This window comes from Sparus aurata, chromosome 15 (assembly GCF_900880675.1).
Source record: "Sparus aurata chromosome 15, fSpaAur1.1, whole genome shotgun sequence".
NCBI classification, from domain to species: domain Eukaryota; kingdom Metazoa; phylum Chordata; class Actinopteri; order Spariformes; family Sparidae; genus Sparus; species Sparus aurata.
In genome coordinates this window covers 20,262,622-20,283,300 of record NC_044201.1, presented here as the reverse complement: position 1 = coordinate 20,283,300, position 20,679 = coordinate 20,262,622, and the positions used below count along the sequence as shown (strand labels likewise).

At 43.5% G+C, this 20,679-nt stretch overlaps 1 protein-coding gene across 4 annotated transcripts in view; it reads left to right on the top strand.

Moving 5' to 3' along the window:
* LOC115596869 (inactive phospholipase D5) overlaps nt 1-20,679 on the top strand; it is a 71,314-nt gene that overhangs the window by 40,527 nt on the left and 10,108 nt on the right. For all 4 annotated transcript variants that reach the window (XM_030442307.1, XM_030442303.1, XM_030442305.1 and 1 more), the window contains 4 exons: nt 10,886-11,022; nt 17,857-18,043; nt 19,527-19,635; nt 19,928-20,055. In XM_030442307.1, the coding sequence (XP_030298167.1) occupies nt 10,886-11,022; nt 17,857-18,043; nt 19,527-19,635; nt 19,928-20,055 (561 nt within the window). The remainder of the gene's footprint in view (nt 1-10,885; nt 11,023-17,856; nt 18,044-19,526; nt 19,636-19,927; nt 20,056-20,679) is intronic.

Below are 20,679 nucleotides of genomic sequence, written 5' to 3'. Positions count from 1 at the left end.
GAAGCAATTTTTTTTGTCACTTAAGTAGAGATCAGAAGAGAGCAGACAGCGTGTATGTGATGTTGGTCATGGTTGTCTGAAGGGACACTTTGAAGCCTGAAGTTGGATTTCTCACCTGAAGCACTGCAGCCAAGGATTCCAACTTCTGCAGGCTGAGCTAATGTAATGACAGTAAACTCGCAGCATCCGAACGCACTTCCTGTTTGACTTCAACACTCAACCGTGAATGAATTAGTCTGACATTTTGAGAAATACCAAGAAATAGTCTGGCCTATGACCACCTGTTCAATGGCAGGTTTTTACACTTAGTTCTTTTTACGTAATCAACAAAAATATAAGACATAAATTAGTGAGCTTTAGCAGCCCAGTCACCAAGATTTAATGTCAAACTATGATGTATTCCTAACCCTAACCAAGCCCTAAACCTAAGTGGAGCATAAGTACAGCATTGTGACGAGAGAAACAGAAAATTGAATCGAAACAAATGTAAAGTTGAGCTCTGTGGTTTTGCAAAAACATCATTACAGAGCATTTATTCTGGCGACTGGGTTGGCTTTAGAGGTGCTGGTTAGGCAGATTTTGTTACATTTAGACAGAGCCTGGCACTTTGTCCCAGCATCATTTGATTGTCTGAACATCATTTCTAAATTTCAGTTTGAATCCAGCCCAGCTTGTCGTGTCCCGATGGGGCTCGCCATGTTTGGCTCTGGTCTCCATGCTCTGGTGAGAGTGATATCCATCTGCTCACCCAACTGTCCTCCAGAAATACGTTACCCCAAATTGTCAAAATCTTCAGGAGACCCGTAAATCCAGACCTCCATCTAAATCCAGTTACTACTCTAAGGGGGTTCAACAAACTGAACATATCGTTATGTCTTTCCGGGCATGCACTGTTTTCATTTGTGATATCTGTAATGATAAGAATCGAGTGAGAACATCGTTAAAGAGAGAGGAGGAACAGAGACAGAAATACACAGAGGAGACAGGACGCAGACGCCGACTCGGGCAGTAAACACAGTATAATGACGTGCATAACTTTGTGAAATCTGGCTCAACTCAGTACACAGCCGAGCTTAAAGGGCGACCGCAAGTGAGAAAGATAGCAAGCAGACAGTTTATTGGAAATCAGCTGCGTTCCCGGCATTTTGCTCCAAGCGTCATGGCACACACACACATACACACAGAGAAACTTGCCTCCTCAGCGGTTGTTTGGAGAGCAGGTGATATTGCTTTCTGACTGTCACTCTTTCTGCATCTCTGTACAAAACCATGTGGCTACTGATTATTGGTCTGCAGCTTATTAGTATAACAATGTGTTATCCCAACCTCGGCTGGTACTTATGGCTGCTATTTTATTCTATGCAAGCGTGGAGAATGATATTTAATCAACCTTCCGGACCAGACTCAAACGGGATATAACACGTTATATGTCATATGTCCCAGGTTGGGAAGTTATTCTCCCGACTTTGATGTGTGCAAAAAGAAGTCATTTTGCATTTTAACACTCTGAGCATATAAACAACGTGTTCACAGCCGTGCACAGTGCAGTTTTTGAGTGATAAGGAAGAGCAAATAAAAGTATACAATGACAAAGTTTCTTACCATTCACTCAATGCATCATATGACATCAACGCGGCAACTCGTGTACCAACTTTCCCAGTTGTTGTTCATAATTCCTTGGTTGCCTTTAGGATTTCTTTATATTTTTTGTATTATTCCTCATTGGATTGGTTTTCACTTGGACTTCCAAGCAGCCTTTAAATGTTTGTGTTGCTCTTCCAGTTTCTATTCCACCTCCAGTAGGTTTAGTTGCTATATATTCTACTTCCTGTTGTCTAATGTCCTGCGTTTGGGTCTCTTTCGCTAAAAACATTACACATACTTTCGGTAAAACCTGGCCGGCTGTGGCTCAGGGGGTAGAGCAGGTCGTCTAGTGATCAGAAGGTCGCTGGTTTGAGTCCCGGCTCCCCCCCTGCATGTCGAAGTGTCCTTGAGCAAGATACTAATCCCCAAATTGCTCCTGATGTGCAGTTGGCATCTTGCCTGGTAGCAAGTGTGTGGGCCTGTGAATGTAGCAGGTATTGTAAAGTGCTTTGAGTGGTCATTAGACTGGAAAAGTGCTAAATATTCAAGTCAATTTACCATACTCCAGCGTTAAAACAAGAATATGTTGGCAATTTTAGAAGGTATTGTCATTTCAAAGCCAGCCACCAACAAAAGCTGAAAAAGATTAAGATTTCTTTGCATTTGTCCTTTTTGCTGCAGAGCTCATTGTATCCATATTCACTTGGCTTGGTCTTACATTCATTCATCATATGAGTGCTGCTTGACTGTGATGAATTAGATGACGGCAAACCTCGCAGCAGAAAGCAAAGACTGCAGTTGTGCCGCGCGGATGTAACGTACGAATGTGGAATGTGTTTCATCATCTTCTTCCTCCGCCCGCTCCTCCAGAACCCCGCTGTGAAGAAGGGTAGACGTGTTGTATGGAATGATGACACTTTCAGATGAAAAACCATAAAAGTGCTTTCCTTGTGTGGAGGAAAGGGTGTGCAGCTGGTCAAGATCTGCAGCAGTGTGGACGCCTTAAAGCGCAGATCCAATGAGTCCTTTTCACAAACACACAACTAGCTGCTTACCGTGACTGCTGCTTTCTGTCTTATGAACAAAACAACATACTGTAAATAACCAATTGCATGGAAATAATGACCACTGTGACTCTACTGTATGTGACGAAATACATGTAAGAATGTGACGGGGCCTGATCCTGCACGATACATCTGTCTGGTGCTGTGGTTGTGATATCAATATGAGAAATCTAAGTCAAAAGCGCTGACAGATATTTTCCCCGTGCATCATCTAAAAATGGTGTTGAAGAGCATTTATCTTCTAACTGCGCTCGCCGGTATCGCTTTGTTTATTATCTGTTTGTTTGCACGACTGCAGCGCAACTGGGAGACGTCGAGTAGCTTCACTGCATCGAGCTCCGTTTAGATTTACGCTTGGCAGAGGGCTTAGTGTCGTGCCGCTTTTTTGTTCAATAAATGTGTGACTGGTGAGCAGTGGAAGGGACAAAAAGAAGAGCCTGTGAATGAGCCATTGTTCTCTGATACGTGACGGACTGACGTCCACAGCTGGTGTTTTTTGGATGGATGAAAGGTTTTTTTCTCCAGCAAAAGATGATTGTGGTTGTGTTGGAAATATCTTATTGCAACAGAAGAATCACCCGTGCTTTGACTCCGCAGGATTAGTTTTTCAGGGTGGATTTTTCTTTTTTTCAGCTTTTATAATCACCTGAGGCTCACGTACGTACAGTAGAAGGCTGCTGCACTTCCTGCTCAGCTGCATTCACTGAAAACACACATGTACACACACGCTCATGCTCAGCCAATTATATTGAAAATGCTGCTCCATAGAATATCAACACTGCACTGCTAATTGTTTGGAATTAAATCTGACTGAGGAAAAATAATTAAACAGTGCACATATTTAACTTTCAATTCGGCAGCATTATCTGAGACAGTCAGAGTTCAGACTGTTTCCTTTCATCCGCCCATTCGTAGGATGCAGCTGCGAGGGGTTTCACATACACATGGACGTGTCTAGAGTTATAATATTAAAATTTCTAAAGTTACTGTGAGGGGTAAGCTCACCTTAACACAGTTTGGCCTGGAGGGGAGGCTGAGGTTCCCCACTGCGTCAGTGTGTGTTCGAGAGAGTTAATAATGTATCTCTGCATAACAACGAGATATGTGGGAAGTTTAGGGAGTCGACGCAGCTGGTGGATGAAGGATATGATGAGAACATTGAGTCCGAAGAGAAGATGGCGTTTAAACCTTGTTTTGAAAGGTCAAAAAATGAGACCTTAAAGAGGCATCTGTGTAACACTTTGGAGCAATTTGATAAGCATTTTTAATCACTGAGTTGTTAACCATATGTGAGCGGAACTGATTGTAACGTGTTGTGAAAGATGAGACCTTGACCTTCTCTGCCGGTTGCCTGTACCAGCCTGTGGACGGTTTGTTTAAGTTGTTAAATGCTGCTGGACTGTGGATTTCTTGGTGAATTTTCTGCGACGGTCCAAAGGGCGTGACTTTATGCACGTTCTTGAGTGGCTCGCTTGCTTCAGCAACAGTAGCTGACGTCCAACATAAACTTCAGGCAGGCTTCATGCAAAAGAAAAAACCCCTAACCCTTTCTTCTCATTTGTCTGTATAAATCTCGATGATGGCGATTGCTTGCAAGCTATAAGATTCCAGTGAGGGTTTAAATATTGCGCGATCTGGCATTTGATTGCCGACTCTCACCTGCACCGGACAAAAAACTGATGTTTCAGTTTCCATGACAACCTCACACCACGCAACCCACCAACAGTTTATCAACAATTGTTTTCATCAACGGGTTCAGGAAAGGTCGGAAGGGGCCGTTCACTGTTATTGTTGCCTTAATCCTCAGGTGTGTGCACATGTGTGAGGACGAATACACCTACAGATGCACGGTGTCCATACTGTTACCGTAAGCATGATTAGTTGTTGGCAGGTTTCCAGCGTCTCTGTGAGCCATCTGCCTTCGCCTGCAAGACGAGCCAAAAAAACAGGACAACGTGTGTTTCTTCTCTCGGGACACTTTGCTCATCACAAATGTGATTAAACCTCGGATGGGCGCAGCGAAGAGGTGGCAAGAGGGGTTTGCCGACACGCACTCAACATTTCAAGTGTGCAAGACAGCAAAGAGACGAGTGATCTGCATACACAGCAGTTGGTCGCTTGAATGTTTTCTGCGGGTTATTTGCCTCCTCCTACGGTTTTTATGAGTTGTATGGCAGCATTTAAACATATTCTAGTCACCTAAAAACAGGCCAACCTAAAATAATTTGTGTTTAGAATGTTTTCACGCTCTTTCCCTTGCTGTGAGACGGCCTTATCTGTGGTACTGTTTTCTCTCAACAGTGAGAAACTCAAACACATCTTTTATCTGTTTACCTCTACCTCTGAACTCTCTTTGATACCCTTCAAGTCAGTTACTGGTTTTAAATATTTAGTAAAAACTAATCTCAGCTTGTCCTTGTATAACACTTGTTTGAACTTTAAGACACAATAAAATTATGTAATTTCCAAGTTCTGAACGCCATGCCCCCTGTGTTAATTGTTCATTCGTCTCGTGTTTCAGGGTAAAACAGTCGGGGCATTCGGCTCAAAATGTTTCTTGTACAGGTCACTGGTTTATTAAAAAGTCCCTTTGTGCATTAATTAATAAGTGTGGTTGAGGTACAGGCAGCAGCCAGATTATCTGATCAAAGTAGGCTGGTTTTTATCTTGTCAGCCGAGGTCCTGTGTCAGCCTCTGCCCAGTGTTCTCTACCTCTTTCTCAACTGTGTTCACTTACTCATCTTTTCAACTCCTTGATCTTGTGTGTCCTGAACACGATGGTCTGTGCGTCCCGGCTCAAAGGTGGATTTATTTATCAGGTTTTTCTGAACTTGAACTGCATTTCTCAATCTTAATTTGTGTGTGGAGCTCACTAAGGTGCAATCCTGTGACGTCAGCGTGACATTTGCATGGCATCTCCTCCTACATTCTACAAAGATTACGTGTGTTACATGTAAAGCTTGAAATCACAAATGTATCTGTTTTAAAAAAGGACGTGGTGCAACATCACCTTTTTAGGTTTGATTATCCAGTCCGACAATGTGGGAGCAATAGCCTAATGCTGGTTTGAAGATGCGTAGCTATTCATTCTCCTCAGCAGTATTGGCTGCTCTTACTCAGTGTTTAATTATCACTCCTGTCCCAATCTGTGTCATGCTACATCCGTTATAATGACAAAAGCCTCAACTACCTCTTCTTTACTCCCTTTTCTTTTTGTGTCTTCTTATCTCTACAAACATTTGTGTGCACTCATGGAAACTGGCTGCGCTAAAAACCCAGACAGTCTGTTCATCCTCCCACCAGACTCGTGGTGATCTCATGCTCTGCCCGTCCTCCTACCACCCAGACAACATCTGCAGCGCTCCAAGCGCTCATGAGACAAATTGGCCCAGGATATGTTGATCGTAGTTCTCCCAGACTTCTGTTGTGATGTTTCGTGTGGTGTAAACGTCTCTTTCCCTCCGAGCAGCACGGCTCCTTGTTCTCACTATGCCTTGACAGAGAAAACACTCGTAAGAGGATAATTGGACCCCTGACACTTTAATCAGGCGGCGCTGTGAAGAAACTCATTCCGCTTTCTCTGTAGGCACACTTCTTCGACTTCTTCAAATGTGCTTCCAGAGCCACAGGGGCCACGTGACTTCTGCACCCTGTTCGCGAACCATCTCAGCCAACTCGCTGCAGTATTTTTCGCACCCTTCTGTTTTGCTTTGACTGTTTTGTTTTTCGTCTCGCCGTTGCTACACGGTGACGCAGCAACAAAGAGCAAACTGAGATGTTAGAGTAACGTGAGCCTAATTTAGAAAATCGTGATACTGTTTGTGCTCAAACTCTTTCAAGGAGAGGTTGTACATCTCACTTTCAGATGAGTAAATTGTGCTAATCCTTCAAAGGATGTCAAAGGGCAGAATTAAAACAAGAGGTTTGGCAGAGAGTTGCCGAGGGAAGGGCAGACAGTTTAAAAGTTCTGCCTCTGATCTGATGATATAAACATCCACCCTCTCTGGCCTGGCCTTCACCTCTGTCTGTGTTTGTGTGTGCGAGCGAGCGAGTCTGGCGCTGTGCCATCCGCCGTGCACAGCCCCTTTTTTAGATGGCCTCTCTGGGAGCTTTTTTAAACAGCCAGCAAGCAATCTCTCTCAATCATGTTATTTATGACTCAGTTTTTTTGCAAGTCACTCAGGGCTATCTGCCTCTGGGAGAAGATTGGAATTTCCTAGCATGTGTCCGTGTAATTAAGTGTAAATGGCCAAAGTGTCTCGTGAAAGCAATGTCACATAAAAACAGATTTTGTGTAGAAGAAATAAACAGTGGGCCACTGGGTGGTTCGTGGACAACTGCTCCGAGTTTGACATTTTGGCCATCGCCACCTCGGTGTATTTGAGCCAGAGGTGACCATATCGGGACAAGAGGGTGGAAATAGGTCATCAGCTGACACTAGCAATCGCTTGATGGCTTGGTTAGGCAGGGTTCTTCCCTAATTCACATTAAATGTAATCTTGATTGAGATGCCAATTTTGGCTTGTGAAAAAAAACAGGCTTTAAACAAAATGAACTTACTGGTATAAATGTGCACCTGACACCTTATACTGTACCACAATCACACTGCATAAAAACCCACTAACACCTGCTACCATCTGGTTTTTTAGAACTTGGGTTTGTCGACACTTTTCGTTCCGTCTCCGTTTACACACCGCTTGGACATCGCTCAGTCAAGTTTGACAGAGCGAAACCACCTTTACATTGTTTGTGGCTTCCTTGTCAGTGTCAGATCCCTGCCAGCTGATCAACGCTGCTTGTGTGCAGCTCTCGACGGAGATGAGAAAGAATGAATGACTCCTTAGCAAGAAAATCAGCAGACAACTGAGTCCGAAATATGAACAATAAACGCACTCAATACAGGCTAATAGCTGAATAACGATTCAATTACGTAGCCGACTCAACCATAGTAGAAGCACAAAAACCAAGGGGACACGATGAAATAAACACAGTCTGAGTAAGAGAATAATACCAGGCATGCATGACGTAGGCACGAGAGGCATAATATTCGAGGAGGTTAGGCACCCCCGCATCAGCTTCCCCTTTCAGACCAGGAGGCTACGCGAGTTAGATTCAGATGTTTAGAGATATTGCCTTAGTAATGATATTGACTGTCAGTGGCACCATCAGCCATCATTTACCATCAGCTACCCCAGAAATCCTTTGTTAAAGGGTCAAATCCCCCAAATTTTAAGAAAGCATTAAGTTGGATTTCTGCCACCCTCTAAATACAGTGGACGGTGCCCTGAAAGATGAGAAGCTAGTAGCCCATATGTTTTTCTTCTTTTTGTGAACATTAGATTTGGAAAAAAAAAAATTACTTTTAAACAGTTACTCTGAGGCAGATTACTTAATGCACTGAAGGCTTATTGATCCCTAGCGGTTCTCCAGTGTCAGGTAGCACAGTAACTACGACTCTCGTTGACCACATGTGAATGCAGCAGCTGGCTGGAAATATGAGAAGCAAGGGGAGTGCTTGAGTCTCCTGCAGGTAGACCTTCATCCATGTTTGCTTTTACCACAGTGCATCCAGTTTATTTCCGGCAGATGAGTGACAGATTGGATTTAACCTCCATTTATCCTGTGAGTGTTTGCTGAGCGAGCTTTTTCAAGCTAAGAGCTGGGGGTTCTTTCACAGCAGATGTTCAGAGCTGGAGATGAATATTTCTTTTTTCCATCGCTTACATTATTTCCAGTCGGGTCAGCGGATATGAGTCAGCTGCCTGATGGTCAGGAGGTCATTCCTCCTCTAACCTCCATGCCGCTGTCAACCTCTCAGATCGCTTTTGCATCAATACGGAGGATTGAGAGTGAACGAGTTGGTCGAGCAGACTGTGGCTGCACATCGGAAATTGGTGTAATATTCCACCAAGCAGGAAGTAGAAAACGCCGTCCACATGTCAGACATCGGCTCAGACAGATGGTTGTGCGAGGGTGAGAATGTGAAGCTAAACATCCCCGACAGTGTCTCTTCAGTCCACCGGGGCCCTTTCATTGACTGTCTGGTAGATTAATTTAATTCCCACATGTGAACCTATGGGCATGGACATGCTCAGCTACAGTAAGCACGATAAAATAGCCACGGCTTTGTGTGTCGCGATGGTCGATCGTCTGTGATATGAGATTTGTCTCTGAGGATAATGAGTGGAGTTCAGCTGACTGCGCTAATGATCTGCTGCGTTCAAGGATAATTAGTTTTGGCCCTTCTGGAGGGTTTTAAAGGCATCAGGATAACATTTTTATTGTTTTACAAATAGTTGGGGCGTTTCCCAGTAACTGGGTCATCAGCATCCCGCTATATTGAAAGAATGATTGAGGACACCCCGAGGCTGCAGTAGATACATTAATTGTTCTGTGTCCAAATTAGATTTTTTAAAAATGTAATATAATTAAATATTTGCTACATTATTATATGACAGTTATAGATTATGATGCACTGTTTATAGCTTGTGACCTAAACAGTGTGAAAGCTTATATCTTTACACTGCTGTATCCTATATAATGAATACAGTATCAAGTAGTAATCAATACACAGGTCTCAGTTCAGCACAGAGTGTGTTTAATAGATCTTTTGTCACTGCAGATATTGTGACACATAGCAGGAAAGACACATTTGTATTGAATAATATCAATAATGATTGTATTCCATTTATGTTTGCACGTTTCTGGGCTCACATGCTGTCACACATGCTGGTTCCCTGTCATGGCTGAGTGGACTATAAAGAAAGAGCAACTGTGATTTCACAAAGTCAGTTATATATTTTGTTTTCATTGAGAGACCCTTATAGCGGTAGAAATGACTGTGATTCATTTTGCAGAAGACAGAAGGTTGTTGAAAAAGGTCTTTTCGATTCTCAGTTTTCATGCCTTTGCGAAACAGAATATTAAATCCCCCTGACTGAGCCTTCTCAACACCACAAACATGTAAATGACCTGAGCTGACGCTGCAGGTTAGACAGGGCTCAGTGACATGAAGGTGAGATGAAATTAACCTGCTCCGGCACAGGTGTTACAGGGTTGTCGTAATGAGGCAAGGACATGCAAAATAATTCTTCTGTAGTCGAACATTTCGTAGATACAAAGAAGGTTTTCCTAGATCTGGTAAATCTTAAGATCCTGCTACTTCTGATGTTAATATATTTTACCGTTGGAGCATTTAGAACTGCTGTAAAGGGCAAAAACAATTATTTGATTAATACGCTGTGACCTGCAGTTGTGATATTTTCCTTTAATCTTTGCCGAGTGTGTCCTCCAAAGGTCCACTAATCCCCCAGGAAATGGTTGCAGTAGTAGGAACCCACCTCCTGTCAAGAATAATGGATATTGGGGAGTAATTTTTTTAAACCCACAGGGGTTGTTTGATTGATGAGTTACCAATATTGTGTTTTCTTCCATATAATTGCTCTCTGACACAGGAGCCCAAACCACACTTTTATGTGGAGATATGTGCTGACAAGGAAGCAAATCTGAGATCAGTTTTGATATTTCACTCACTGACGCTGCAAGCCACAGAATGTTGCCTGACAGCGACTTTTACACCTGACTAATTTTGTTAACGGAAGCATAATTATACTAACATTTGCCAATAAACAGCTGATGTAATATTGACCAGATATACAATAAATGGATGAATGAATGAATAAATAAATACAGGCTACACATCTTATATTTCCATTTAGTGTTATTTTTTGCCATCAATCCAAAATTGATAGTTAGTAAGTCATCTTGTGGGCCAGGAAGCAGATGGACTCAAGCAGGTTGGAGGATGAGTAATAGCTGTGAATGAGTCTCCTTCACCTTTTAGATCACGGTATGCTGTATCTCCTTCTCGACCATATGGGATCACCTGGACTCAAACATCCAGTGCTAATTGATAGAAATAAGCCATTTTGCTAGTTATCTCTCTCTCTCTCTCTAGTCCCTGCTCTCTTTCTTCTCTCTTTCCTTTGTTCTCATCATTCCCGTCTCATGTTTTCATATGAAAGCCTGAGCATGCGAGGTCATACCTAGCCCTCTGCATGTTTGTTTTAAATTCCCCATTCCATATCATGTTATAAACTGCTGAGCTGTGCATTAAACCATGGAAGCCAACTGACGGTGGGCCAAGGTTGGGGCACTCTGGCCTTGTTTTTACAGAAGTGTTAAGGAGAAGAAAACACGCAGCAGAAATCAATGTTCTCCTCCTCCCTCTCTTGCAGTCTCAGCAGAAGTGCATCGTGATTTTTGCCTTGGTGTGCTGCTTCGCCGTACTGGTGGCGCTGATTTTCTCAGCTGTGGACGTTTGGGGCGAGGACGAAGACGGCATCACGGAGGACAACTGTAGCAGGAACTGCAGGTGAGAGCCTATGTGTCTTGCAAAAACCCCATTCACAAGTTCTGACCTGTAGCCCTGCGTTGAAACAATACAGGGGGCTGCATGGAGCTGGTGTGCTGGGGGTACAGCATAGTACAGTATATAATTTGATCCAGGAAGTCCAGGTTTTAAGAATCCCAGTTGGAACCTGTGATCAACTTAAATCGGCAGCACCTGTCTTGTGATTTCCCCTTGGAATAATGCCAGCAACAAACGAAGGTTCAGTCAGGGTTAGCCATGAACCATGAGAGAAAATCAAACTTTTTTTGGCTGTGATCACAACGATGGTAGAGAAGACTGAAGACAGCAGGCAACATGTATTATTCAGTGGACTAAACTGTGTGCCAAACAGGCCGCTTGAGTGTGTGTCGCTGCTGTGCATTGTTCAGAAAACTGAAAACCGAAAAAAGTGAGATAGTTTCCACATCAAAATAAGGTTCCATGATTACATGCTTTTCGATTTAAGTCGAATTTAAGATAAAAAATCCTAATGTCTGCTTCCAAGTTGATATGCAGTAAAACAACAACAAAAAATTCGACTGAGATTAGTGTGACAGACAGGCTACAAACCAGTCAGAGCATGTTTCCCTCTCCACCAGGATGAGTATTGGTGCAGTCAGACCTTTGCTGACACAGCACTGGGAAAATAGGTCTGGCTGTGTGAGCCTGGCGTTGCCTTGGCCTCTGTGTGCAGTTTTGAAACCTTTTCGTTCAGTCATTCCACCAGCTTCCATTGCTAGAAAACTCAGTATCGAACCATGAAGCAATGCACGAGGTCTGACACACTCACTGGCACAAGATATATGAACTGCAGTGTGGAGGATACAGACCTCATAGCATTGCTTGCATTAATTTATAGGGAGCGCGTTGTGTACTTCCTGCAACCTGATCCTTCTACAGCCTCCCCCACTGTGCTGAAATACTTACTTGGCTCTTCTTAAAGTTACACCAGACTTTAGTAAGTTTTCTCCAGTCTGCCCAAGTTTCAAGAATATGGCTCCCCCGACGCTGAAAAAGCACTGCAGTGTGTCGTGGTGGTCCAGAGTGAAACTGGCGGATCAGCAGTCGTTTCCTCTGATACAGCAGTCTCTGTTCTCTCTGCTCTCCACGTCCTACTGGTTCCCCTCGATTAGACTCTCCTCATCCAATTTGCCATTCAGCCTTGAATCACTTCCCCATTCTCTCTTACTGTGATCCCTCTTTCTTTATGCCTGTGTGACCATCTCCTCTCTCTCCATCGTCTCCCCCATATCAGACATTTACCAACCTTTCAGAAAACCCTGCCGGGCACAACGCTCTTCCGCTCGAGGCTGAAAGTGCGATCCCAACTTGAAAAGCTGAATTGGACTCCTCTCTAGCACTGAAGGACCCTTAAAGCTCGTGGTAGAATGAGAGATAAATACAGGACTGGGGAGAGGGATGATGGGATGCGAGGGTAAACCAGATGGAGGAACATATCAGGAAAGATTTGTGGTTGGATGTGAGTGAGAGATGAATATATTCATCAGCTGTTATTTGCTTGCTGTCTGTGTATTTGGGTTCTTCCTCATTCAAGACTTAAATCCAAACAGATTTCAGAAAAGCGCAGCTTTTTTTCCGAGCAAGCAGCTTAATGGTGGAGTTTTGATCTGACGCGCGTCGTTTGTAAAGACCTGCGAGTTGTGCAAGTGTGACATGATTAATGATTTCATAAAGGGTTTTGCTCAAAGCAAATTGCAGCACAAAACAGGAAAAGTGATAGATTGGTATGAGACTGACACTTTTAATGATAGGGCGCACTGAGACTTCCTCGTGCTCACGTAAATTCCTAAAGGTGCTTGTAATTCATCACAGAGGAGATGCACGTAAAGCCCCTTCAGTCGTTGTCGTTTCTTACACCCAGCGTTAAAAATGATCCAGTGATTAAGTTACAAGTGAAATCCGAGACTATTTCTTCTGATGCTGCGGACTGGTTTTCCGTCATGTCTCGCTTTGCTGCTGCTACAACAGTTCTGTCTGAGGCCTTTGAGCAGCCCAAATAATGAATCAGCAGCTTTTGTGTTTGTGATGTTGTAATTCACACAGGTCACACAGCTGCTTGTTTTGTTGTGTAGATTTTCCCTTTTAATCTGTTTTTCGCTGCATAATGAAGAATCCCAGCGACGGGAGACCTGAGACGAGTCAGCCACATAATTAATCTGATTTATATGTTTCCCTCTGAGGATGAACAGCTTCAGTCGTGATTGCTCTCAAGTCCTCTCGAGCTCACCGCGGTGTGTGTCTTATCTGATTGTATCAAAATGACAGTCAGATGTATTCCTAATGTACACGTGTAATTGCTTGTTGTCAGAAAGCGGATAAGGTTAGTATTGATCTACAGCTGCCTTGTGGAAGGGCAGAAAAGAGCAGCTGAAGAACCAGATTTGCTGCATCCACACATTTTGTGCAGCTTGTAGCACCTCCTGAACAGTTCTTCTGCTTCAGGACACAACGTTTTAAACGTTTTTGGTGCAGATGTTCCTTCCTGTCAGTGTTTTTTGGAAATGATGGGGTGGTTCCCTTCCAGTTTTGGGCTGTCACTTTTTCAAACAGTTCAAATAAATTAATACTGGCGTAATGTGTGAGTGTAAGATACAGCTATGTGTTGTCATAGGCTATAAGAGTCCATGGCCAATATATTGATTTACACTTGGTTTGGCATTGGTGCCACCAGCTTCTGGAGCAACGAAGTAGCCTACCAAGTAAACAGACTATGAGAGGAAAAGAGGTCTTGCAATAGATGACAGACGTTGAATAACATAATCAACTAAGTACCTGCAGTCTAAATTAATTTGCATCAAACACAGAGGATCATTTCAGAATAAATATCTCAAAGTGGCTCGCTTTTCAGGTAATGGATTGCACTTTACATGAGCCTTGTAAGTGTGTTTTCCATGTCAACATCGATTTGGTCGTGCCCCGATGAAACATTGGTCTTAACATTTGCCTTTGAGATGAAGTGCTTGCAGGCAGCAGCACAGCAGCGGTTCCTGTGATACCCATATTAATGTCCTCTCTGCTGTACACCCAGAGCTCAGGGCAGTGCAGAAGAGGGTGGATAATTTATATCAAGTGTCAGGGGCTCACTGTGGCACGCTGTGATTGTCAGCATGGTGCCATGCCTTTACTCTAAATGTGCCACAAGCATCTGAATGTAATTGGCATCATCATACATACATGATGTAGTGGTTTTTATATGGAGTTTACTGTTTGTTTAACATGTGAAGTTGCCTGACAGCTCTGTGAGGGTGTGAAAAACATTCCTATGTTGTTCTTTCTGGAATAAAATATAAGAGTGGGGAGTTCGGAGAATAAATCTGAGCGATCCAACTGTGCTCACCTACCACGCCGCGAAGAAGGGAATTCATTATCATGCCGAGAGTGATAGATTTTACCTTCACCCACACTCTCTCTCTCTCTGTCTTTCTCATGTATGCACACACACACACCGTGAAGTTTACACCACTCAGGTATTGGCTGCTGTGGGGCTGAATCACACCCATGAGTGCGCAGATGGGTTACAACCAGCAGCGGACTCCACAGACTGCGTAAATCGATGAGGTTCTTGCAGGCAGAAACGACTGCCTCCCTGCCTCCTCCACGTTTAATACCAAAGCCTGTCTGGCTGTTTAAAGCGTTCAGAATCATCATTCATCAAACATCACAGCCATTAGAGCGGACTGAGAGGATTTCTTTCACAATAAGATTACCTCCCCTCCTCTTCCTGTTTGTCCATCCATCCATCCTTGTCTTTCCTCATTGTGTAGTGTGTGTACTGTAGCTGTCCTAGTTTTTGCTGTCTTTTCGGAAACAAAGAAGAAGCCTGTGCGCCGCGTGACGTTATCGTTTATCTTCTCTGTGATTTCATCGCAGCTTGCTTTATTGTTTACACTCTTCATTTCACTCACGCAGCATTCAAACCAAGGCAACAGAATAAATGGTGGCAATGTAGGTCTCAGAAAAACTGAAACTTCATGTTTTTTCAGTTTTGTGTTGTGGCAACACTGTGTTGCTTGGGTTAGGTTTAGGCACGAAATCCACTTGGATAGGGTTAGAAAACAACCATGTTTTGGCTTAGGATACCTGGTTTTGTTGCCACAAAACATGGCTGGAGATTTAAGTCAAGTGGAAAAATGTTGAAATCCTGTGGTGCCTTGTCCAAGGACACACATAATAGTGATGCTGAGGGTGCTGCAGCATCCCATAAAAAGAGGAAACGAGGCATCATAAAAACTGCCAATTGTTACAAAAAAGTGTGATGCAAACTCACGGCAGAGAGTATCCTCACTGCACTGCATTAAAATAAAATATGAAGCCGTTCATCCCTGGTATTAATATGTGTCTTTGGTGATCCAATCACAAAAGGCATCTCGACAGGCGTCTTGAGTGACCACTTGGGATCGATCTCGCTTCATCGAAGGATTCTACAAATGATAACGTATCAGTGGTCTGCAGATACGTTAGCTGCTAAAAAAAATTCTGCTGAGTGTGCGGAGTGTTCAGTCCTCAGCCCTCCGCCTGACGAAAGGAAGAATATCCACTGAATATTGATTGTCATTTCCACGAGGAGAAATCAGTGTGTTGTGATCACAGAGGGTGAGAGGCTGTGAGTCCTACAGCTTGACTGCTGGCCACCATCCAAAACCTGACTTAGCTTTACTTTAGCCAGGAATACATTTTCACAGAGCGTGCTGGCAACTGGCCTCTCGATGTGATGCCGGTACATTATCACCTGCAGCACATGCTCTCTCCAGTGTGCCCTTGAGGCGAGCACTCGCTGGACCCCGAGCTGTCACACCTTGACTGACCCTGCGCTCTAACTGCTCCGAGTGCTAAGATCCGTTTGGTATTATAGAGTCCTCACCGGGGAGACCACCAGAGAAATCTAAAAAAAAAAAAAAAAAACAGTTTGCGTGTTGTCCCCATCTCTGTGTGGGTTTCCTGCAGGTGCTCTGGCTTCATCCCGCAATCCAAAGACGTGCAGGTTCATTTGTGACTCTAAATTGCTTGTCAGCGTGAACAGGAACGAGAACGGGAACGTGAATGGTTGTTTGTCCCCATGTGTCAGCCATGTGATGATCTGGCAGCCACTTGAACCGTATCTCACCTCTCGCCCAATGTCAAATTAGCCCAATGACTGTGCAAAGGGAGTACAAAAGGATAATTTATATGGTGTGGACAGAACAACAGGAACACACAATCTAATGCAAGCAAATACAGTCAGTTTCTGTTAAGACTGACGAACTCTAATGCATTTTTATTAAGAGCCGAAATAAACCAGTTACTTCATGACCAGTTTTATCAGGTTTGCAGCATGTGAGTGACTTATTGTAACCACATTTAACAGCACATTCAGTCATGATGACGTCCTGTAAATGTCTGCACTGATAATATTAATTACTGTGCACGTGTTGATTAGATTGAAATGTCACATTTAATAAGATTCCTGTGGTTTTAAAGACACAATTTCACATTTCACTCCTAGCGTTCACACTTTTACAATGACTTAGTCATGAGCATGGCGCAGGTTGTTTGTCATACATACTCCATGTTCTACCTATTAAGCCTACAAACTAAAGCCTATTTACCATAAGATTTCTTAAACGATGCATTCCCTCACAAGGAATTGAGTAGATTTCCATGCAGAAATGGCTCCGTGTCTTGGGCAGCACTTTATCCGCGGACTAAATCAACCCTGGAGGTGCCACAGAATTTAAATCTGAGCTGTTCCCCCTCACTGAATACATCCTCACAACCCCCCCATCCTTTATATTTCTCCCATAAAATCCTGTTGGCAGGAATCGATGTCGAAAGCCAGATACAGGGAGGATGTGGTGAGCGTCGGAGCTCGGTAATAGCCTGGTTCTGTGTGGCTGCAGATCTGGGGCTGCCTGCCACGGCTAATTCAATCTGTTGACTCCGAAGCTAATGCCCCTGTCATTTTCAGGCATCCTGGTGGGGTGAAAACAGGAACTGGAGATGCATTAGGGAGAGCACAGAGCCACGGTTAACCCGACAAACTGACATCAAACCCTGGCAGTGAAGCCATGTGAAGGGATATTTACAAAGCATAATAATGCAAAACAACAACCGCTGGGAACATTTTCCCCATCGTTTAACTATCTGAACGTTGGTACAGCTTTATGAGAAAGAGAATTACCTGACTGCACTGAATCCTAAACAGATAATGTCATGGATACGGCTCTGCTGTTCTTCAAGCAATCTGCTATATCTGACATACAGGAGATTGGTTTTGTCTTATTTCATATGCTGCAACCACAGTATTTTACTCCAGACTGCTGATGATAACATTAAAGTGCACCGCGTGATAGCGCAGGGAGTAGTGTATACGAGCAACCAACAAGAATACATTCAAAACGAGTCACTTTTCCCTGACCAGGTGTAATTTAATCCGCTTTGCTGACAACTCTGCACATCTACTGTATGCTAGACACAGTAGATTAAATTACTCTCAGCCCCTGCCACAGGAAACCTGCACACGATCTAATGATTGCTTGATGGAGGCTTTGTGGTCGAGAAATCTTGATAACTCCCATTAAGCTAACAATCCAGGGAAAGAGGAAGAAGGGTGCAGTTTGCTTGTTTGTCACAGTAGACGGAATATGAGCTCATAATAATTCTGCAACTCTGCGAACAGATAATTGCTTTGTGAAAGAACATGAACTTCACATTAATTTCGCCTGCGTGGCTCGACCTACAGACGCTGTTTTATTTTGGCTTTTCTTTCTCTTCCATCTTTCTTCTTCACTCAGTTTTCCCTCTCATTACTTCCCACAGCGTAGTGCTTGTGGAGAACATCCCGGAAGACATCTCCTTCCTGGACAACGGCACCTCCCACGTCCCGCTCTCAGAGGGGTTGTTCAACTTACTGGACCGAGCTAACCGGGCCGTGGAGATTGTTTCCCCGCTCTGGCTCCTCAACTCCTCTGATTATGAATCGAGCTTCCAGCCCGCCGCCAGACAGGTACAACCGGAGCAAGCCAACAGAGACTTGACTGTGCAGAAGTGTGTTTGGATCTTGTCACTAAGCGCCACACAGCCGCCACGTCTCACATTTATCATATCTTGAAAAAGACAGAAGGCAGAGAAGACAAATGACAGTGACGTGTAAGTGAAAAGCCAAAAATGATCACCAGAATCAATACCTCCAACTGATCTTGGTGATAAAATACTAGTGCGAACTGGTTTTCAGGCTGCTTGAAGCGAGCTTTTCATTTTGGATACACACACACACACGCACGCGGTTGTATGTCAGGACTAATAAAAGCCTGTTGCTGTTGATTGGACAGTAATATCTCCTTCCAGAGGCCTGGGGGCAGAGAGGAGCTAATGGCCTCTCAGCCTGTAGCAATCTCAGCAAACAGCTGCAATAATAGGCACCTCATCAGGAGAGAGGCTGGACTGGAAAATCTAACACACCGCAAAGTTACAAGAGGGGCAGATGCTCTTGTAGCAGACGTGCACTGCGGGTGTTTCTGTATCAGTTTGTGTCCTTTTGAATATTGTCAACGTCACTTAAAGTAACATTAAGTGAGTTTATCATCTTAAAATATCAGCTTCATAATCATTTTGCTGGCACAATTACTTGTAATCTTGTAGAGTCTTGTCTTGAGAGGGATCACAACATTGAATACGTACAAGTTTTCAACACATAACATTGTTATGCCGTAATCAGTTTCTGTTTGTAGTTAGCACCTACGTTACATCTGACAAACTGTTACAGACCTGGGATTTGTGTTCAATTGCAAACAATGCAAATTTCTACACAGTGTTGCTTTAACATAATACACGCATGAGAGAAAACAGAGGGTAACTGACACAGTCACTCCTACAAGTGCCGTTTTAGCACACTCACATCACAAATGTCTCGGTCTTTCTCTAGCCGCCCCCCCACCTCCATCTTATTTGCAATTTGTATGTATTCAAGAGGAATCAGCCAAGTATGACGAGGGGTTTTAGCTTTACTAGCTTCCTCAGAGGACTTCATGAAGAGTCACATATTTTGCTCATTATCAGGTATGTTAGTTTGGTGAAAAACAAAAAAAAAATGGAAAGCCTTTGGATCAAAACAAAGGCATTACTGTGACTACAAATGTTCTGTCACTCATCCTACACATACTTTTATTATTATTATTATTATTATTATTTGTTGTTGAAAGTTTGTGATTGGGTACTTGAATGAGCTGAGGTAGCCACCATGAGGGCACAAACACAGAAATATGTCACCTGCACATGTGAATACTTCAAAACAACAAAGAGACACTAGACATCACAGCTGGCTGCAGATAAAGGGCCTCTGGGAAATGTAGCACAAAACCAACACAGAAAAGGTTGGTCATGGTGCCACAATATTAAAGGCAATGTAAGCAGTACACAAGAATCCTGTTGGAATACAAAGTGCTTGGATATCAGATGACAGCAGAGGTGTTCTGATGTGTTTCTCTCAGGGCCGGGCTCTGCTGTCCAAGCTGCAGGGGCTGAAAGCTCGAGGTGTCAATCTGAAGATCTCCAGCGGGATCATCGACTCGACTGAGCTCAGCGCGCTCGACAAACACTGTCAGCTCTCACTCTCACTGTATTATACATTCAGTGTGTCCGTGTTCAAACGTGCTGCAGCCTGGCTCTGTCTGTTTATTCTCTCTCCCCATTTGTCCCGCAAAATCCTCTTAATCTCTACGTCTCATTCCGTCTTTCAGTTCACCTGTTTCATTTCCTCACCGATTCAGTTTCTGTTTGTTGCCAGATCTGCCTCCACGCCTCTACTCGTATCACCTTTTATTCATGCCTTTCGACGTCAGCCTTTTGTCTTTTACTCATGCTCCGTTTCTGTCTCGCACTCCATTTCCAGACGCTGAGGTCCACTATATAAACATGACTGCTCTGACCAAAGGCCACCTCCTCTCCTCCTTCTGGGTGGTCGATAGGAGACACTTCTACATCGGCAGCGCCAGCATGGACTGGAGATCACTGGCCACAGTATCCACAATCCACCACACATCACAGCACACACAGAAATACACACATATGCATAACCGCACATGAAAGCGTCTGAGAAAACGCAACATCGTAGATGATATAATAGACGTATTAGACGATATATTTTCTGGCACCCTCTACCATACACACTTGCGTATATGTATAAGTTATGAACACAATGGTACAGACAGTGTTTGTGCGCAATTTACATCCTTGTGTTCTGCTTTAAAAAGTCAAAGACGAGGGGCATTCAAGGTGGGACGGCAGCCAAAAATAGAGAGTGGCCATTCTTTCATCTGCGTCTTCAAAGCTGAGCTTCTTGCTCATTTTTCATTAAAGTGTGAACCCCCTGTGATAGGCAGCTTCATCTATCTTTAGAAACCCTTAGAGATTTTTTTTTATGCATCCTGACATTAATTCTTGAAACAAAACAAAAATCAACTTACCAATTTAAATTATAATAATTCAAATCCACAATCCAGTATTAGCTGTCGGCCTGATATCTTTGTTTTTTTCTCAGTCAAATTATAGACTGTATTTTTAGAGCATGTGGGTATGTTTTCAGTAGCACTGAATACGAATGTTTGAAGTTAGATCTGAGCCGTATTGAGGATTACAGCTCGT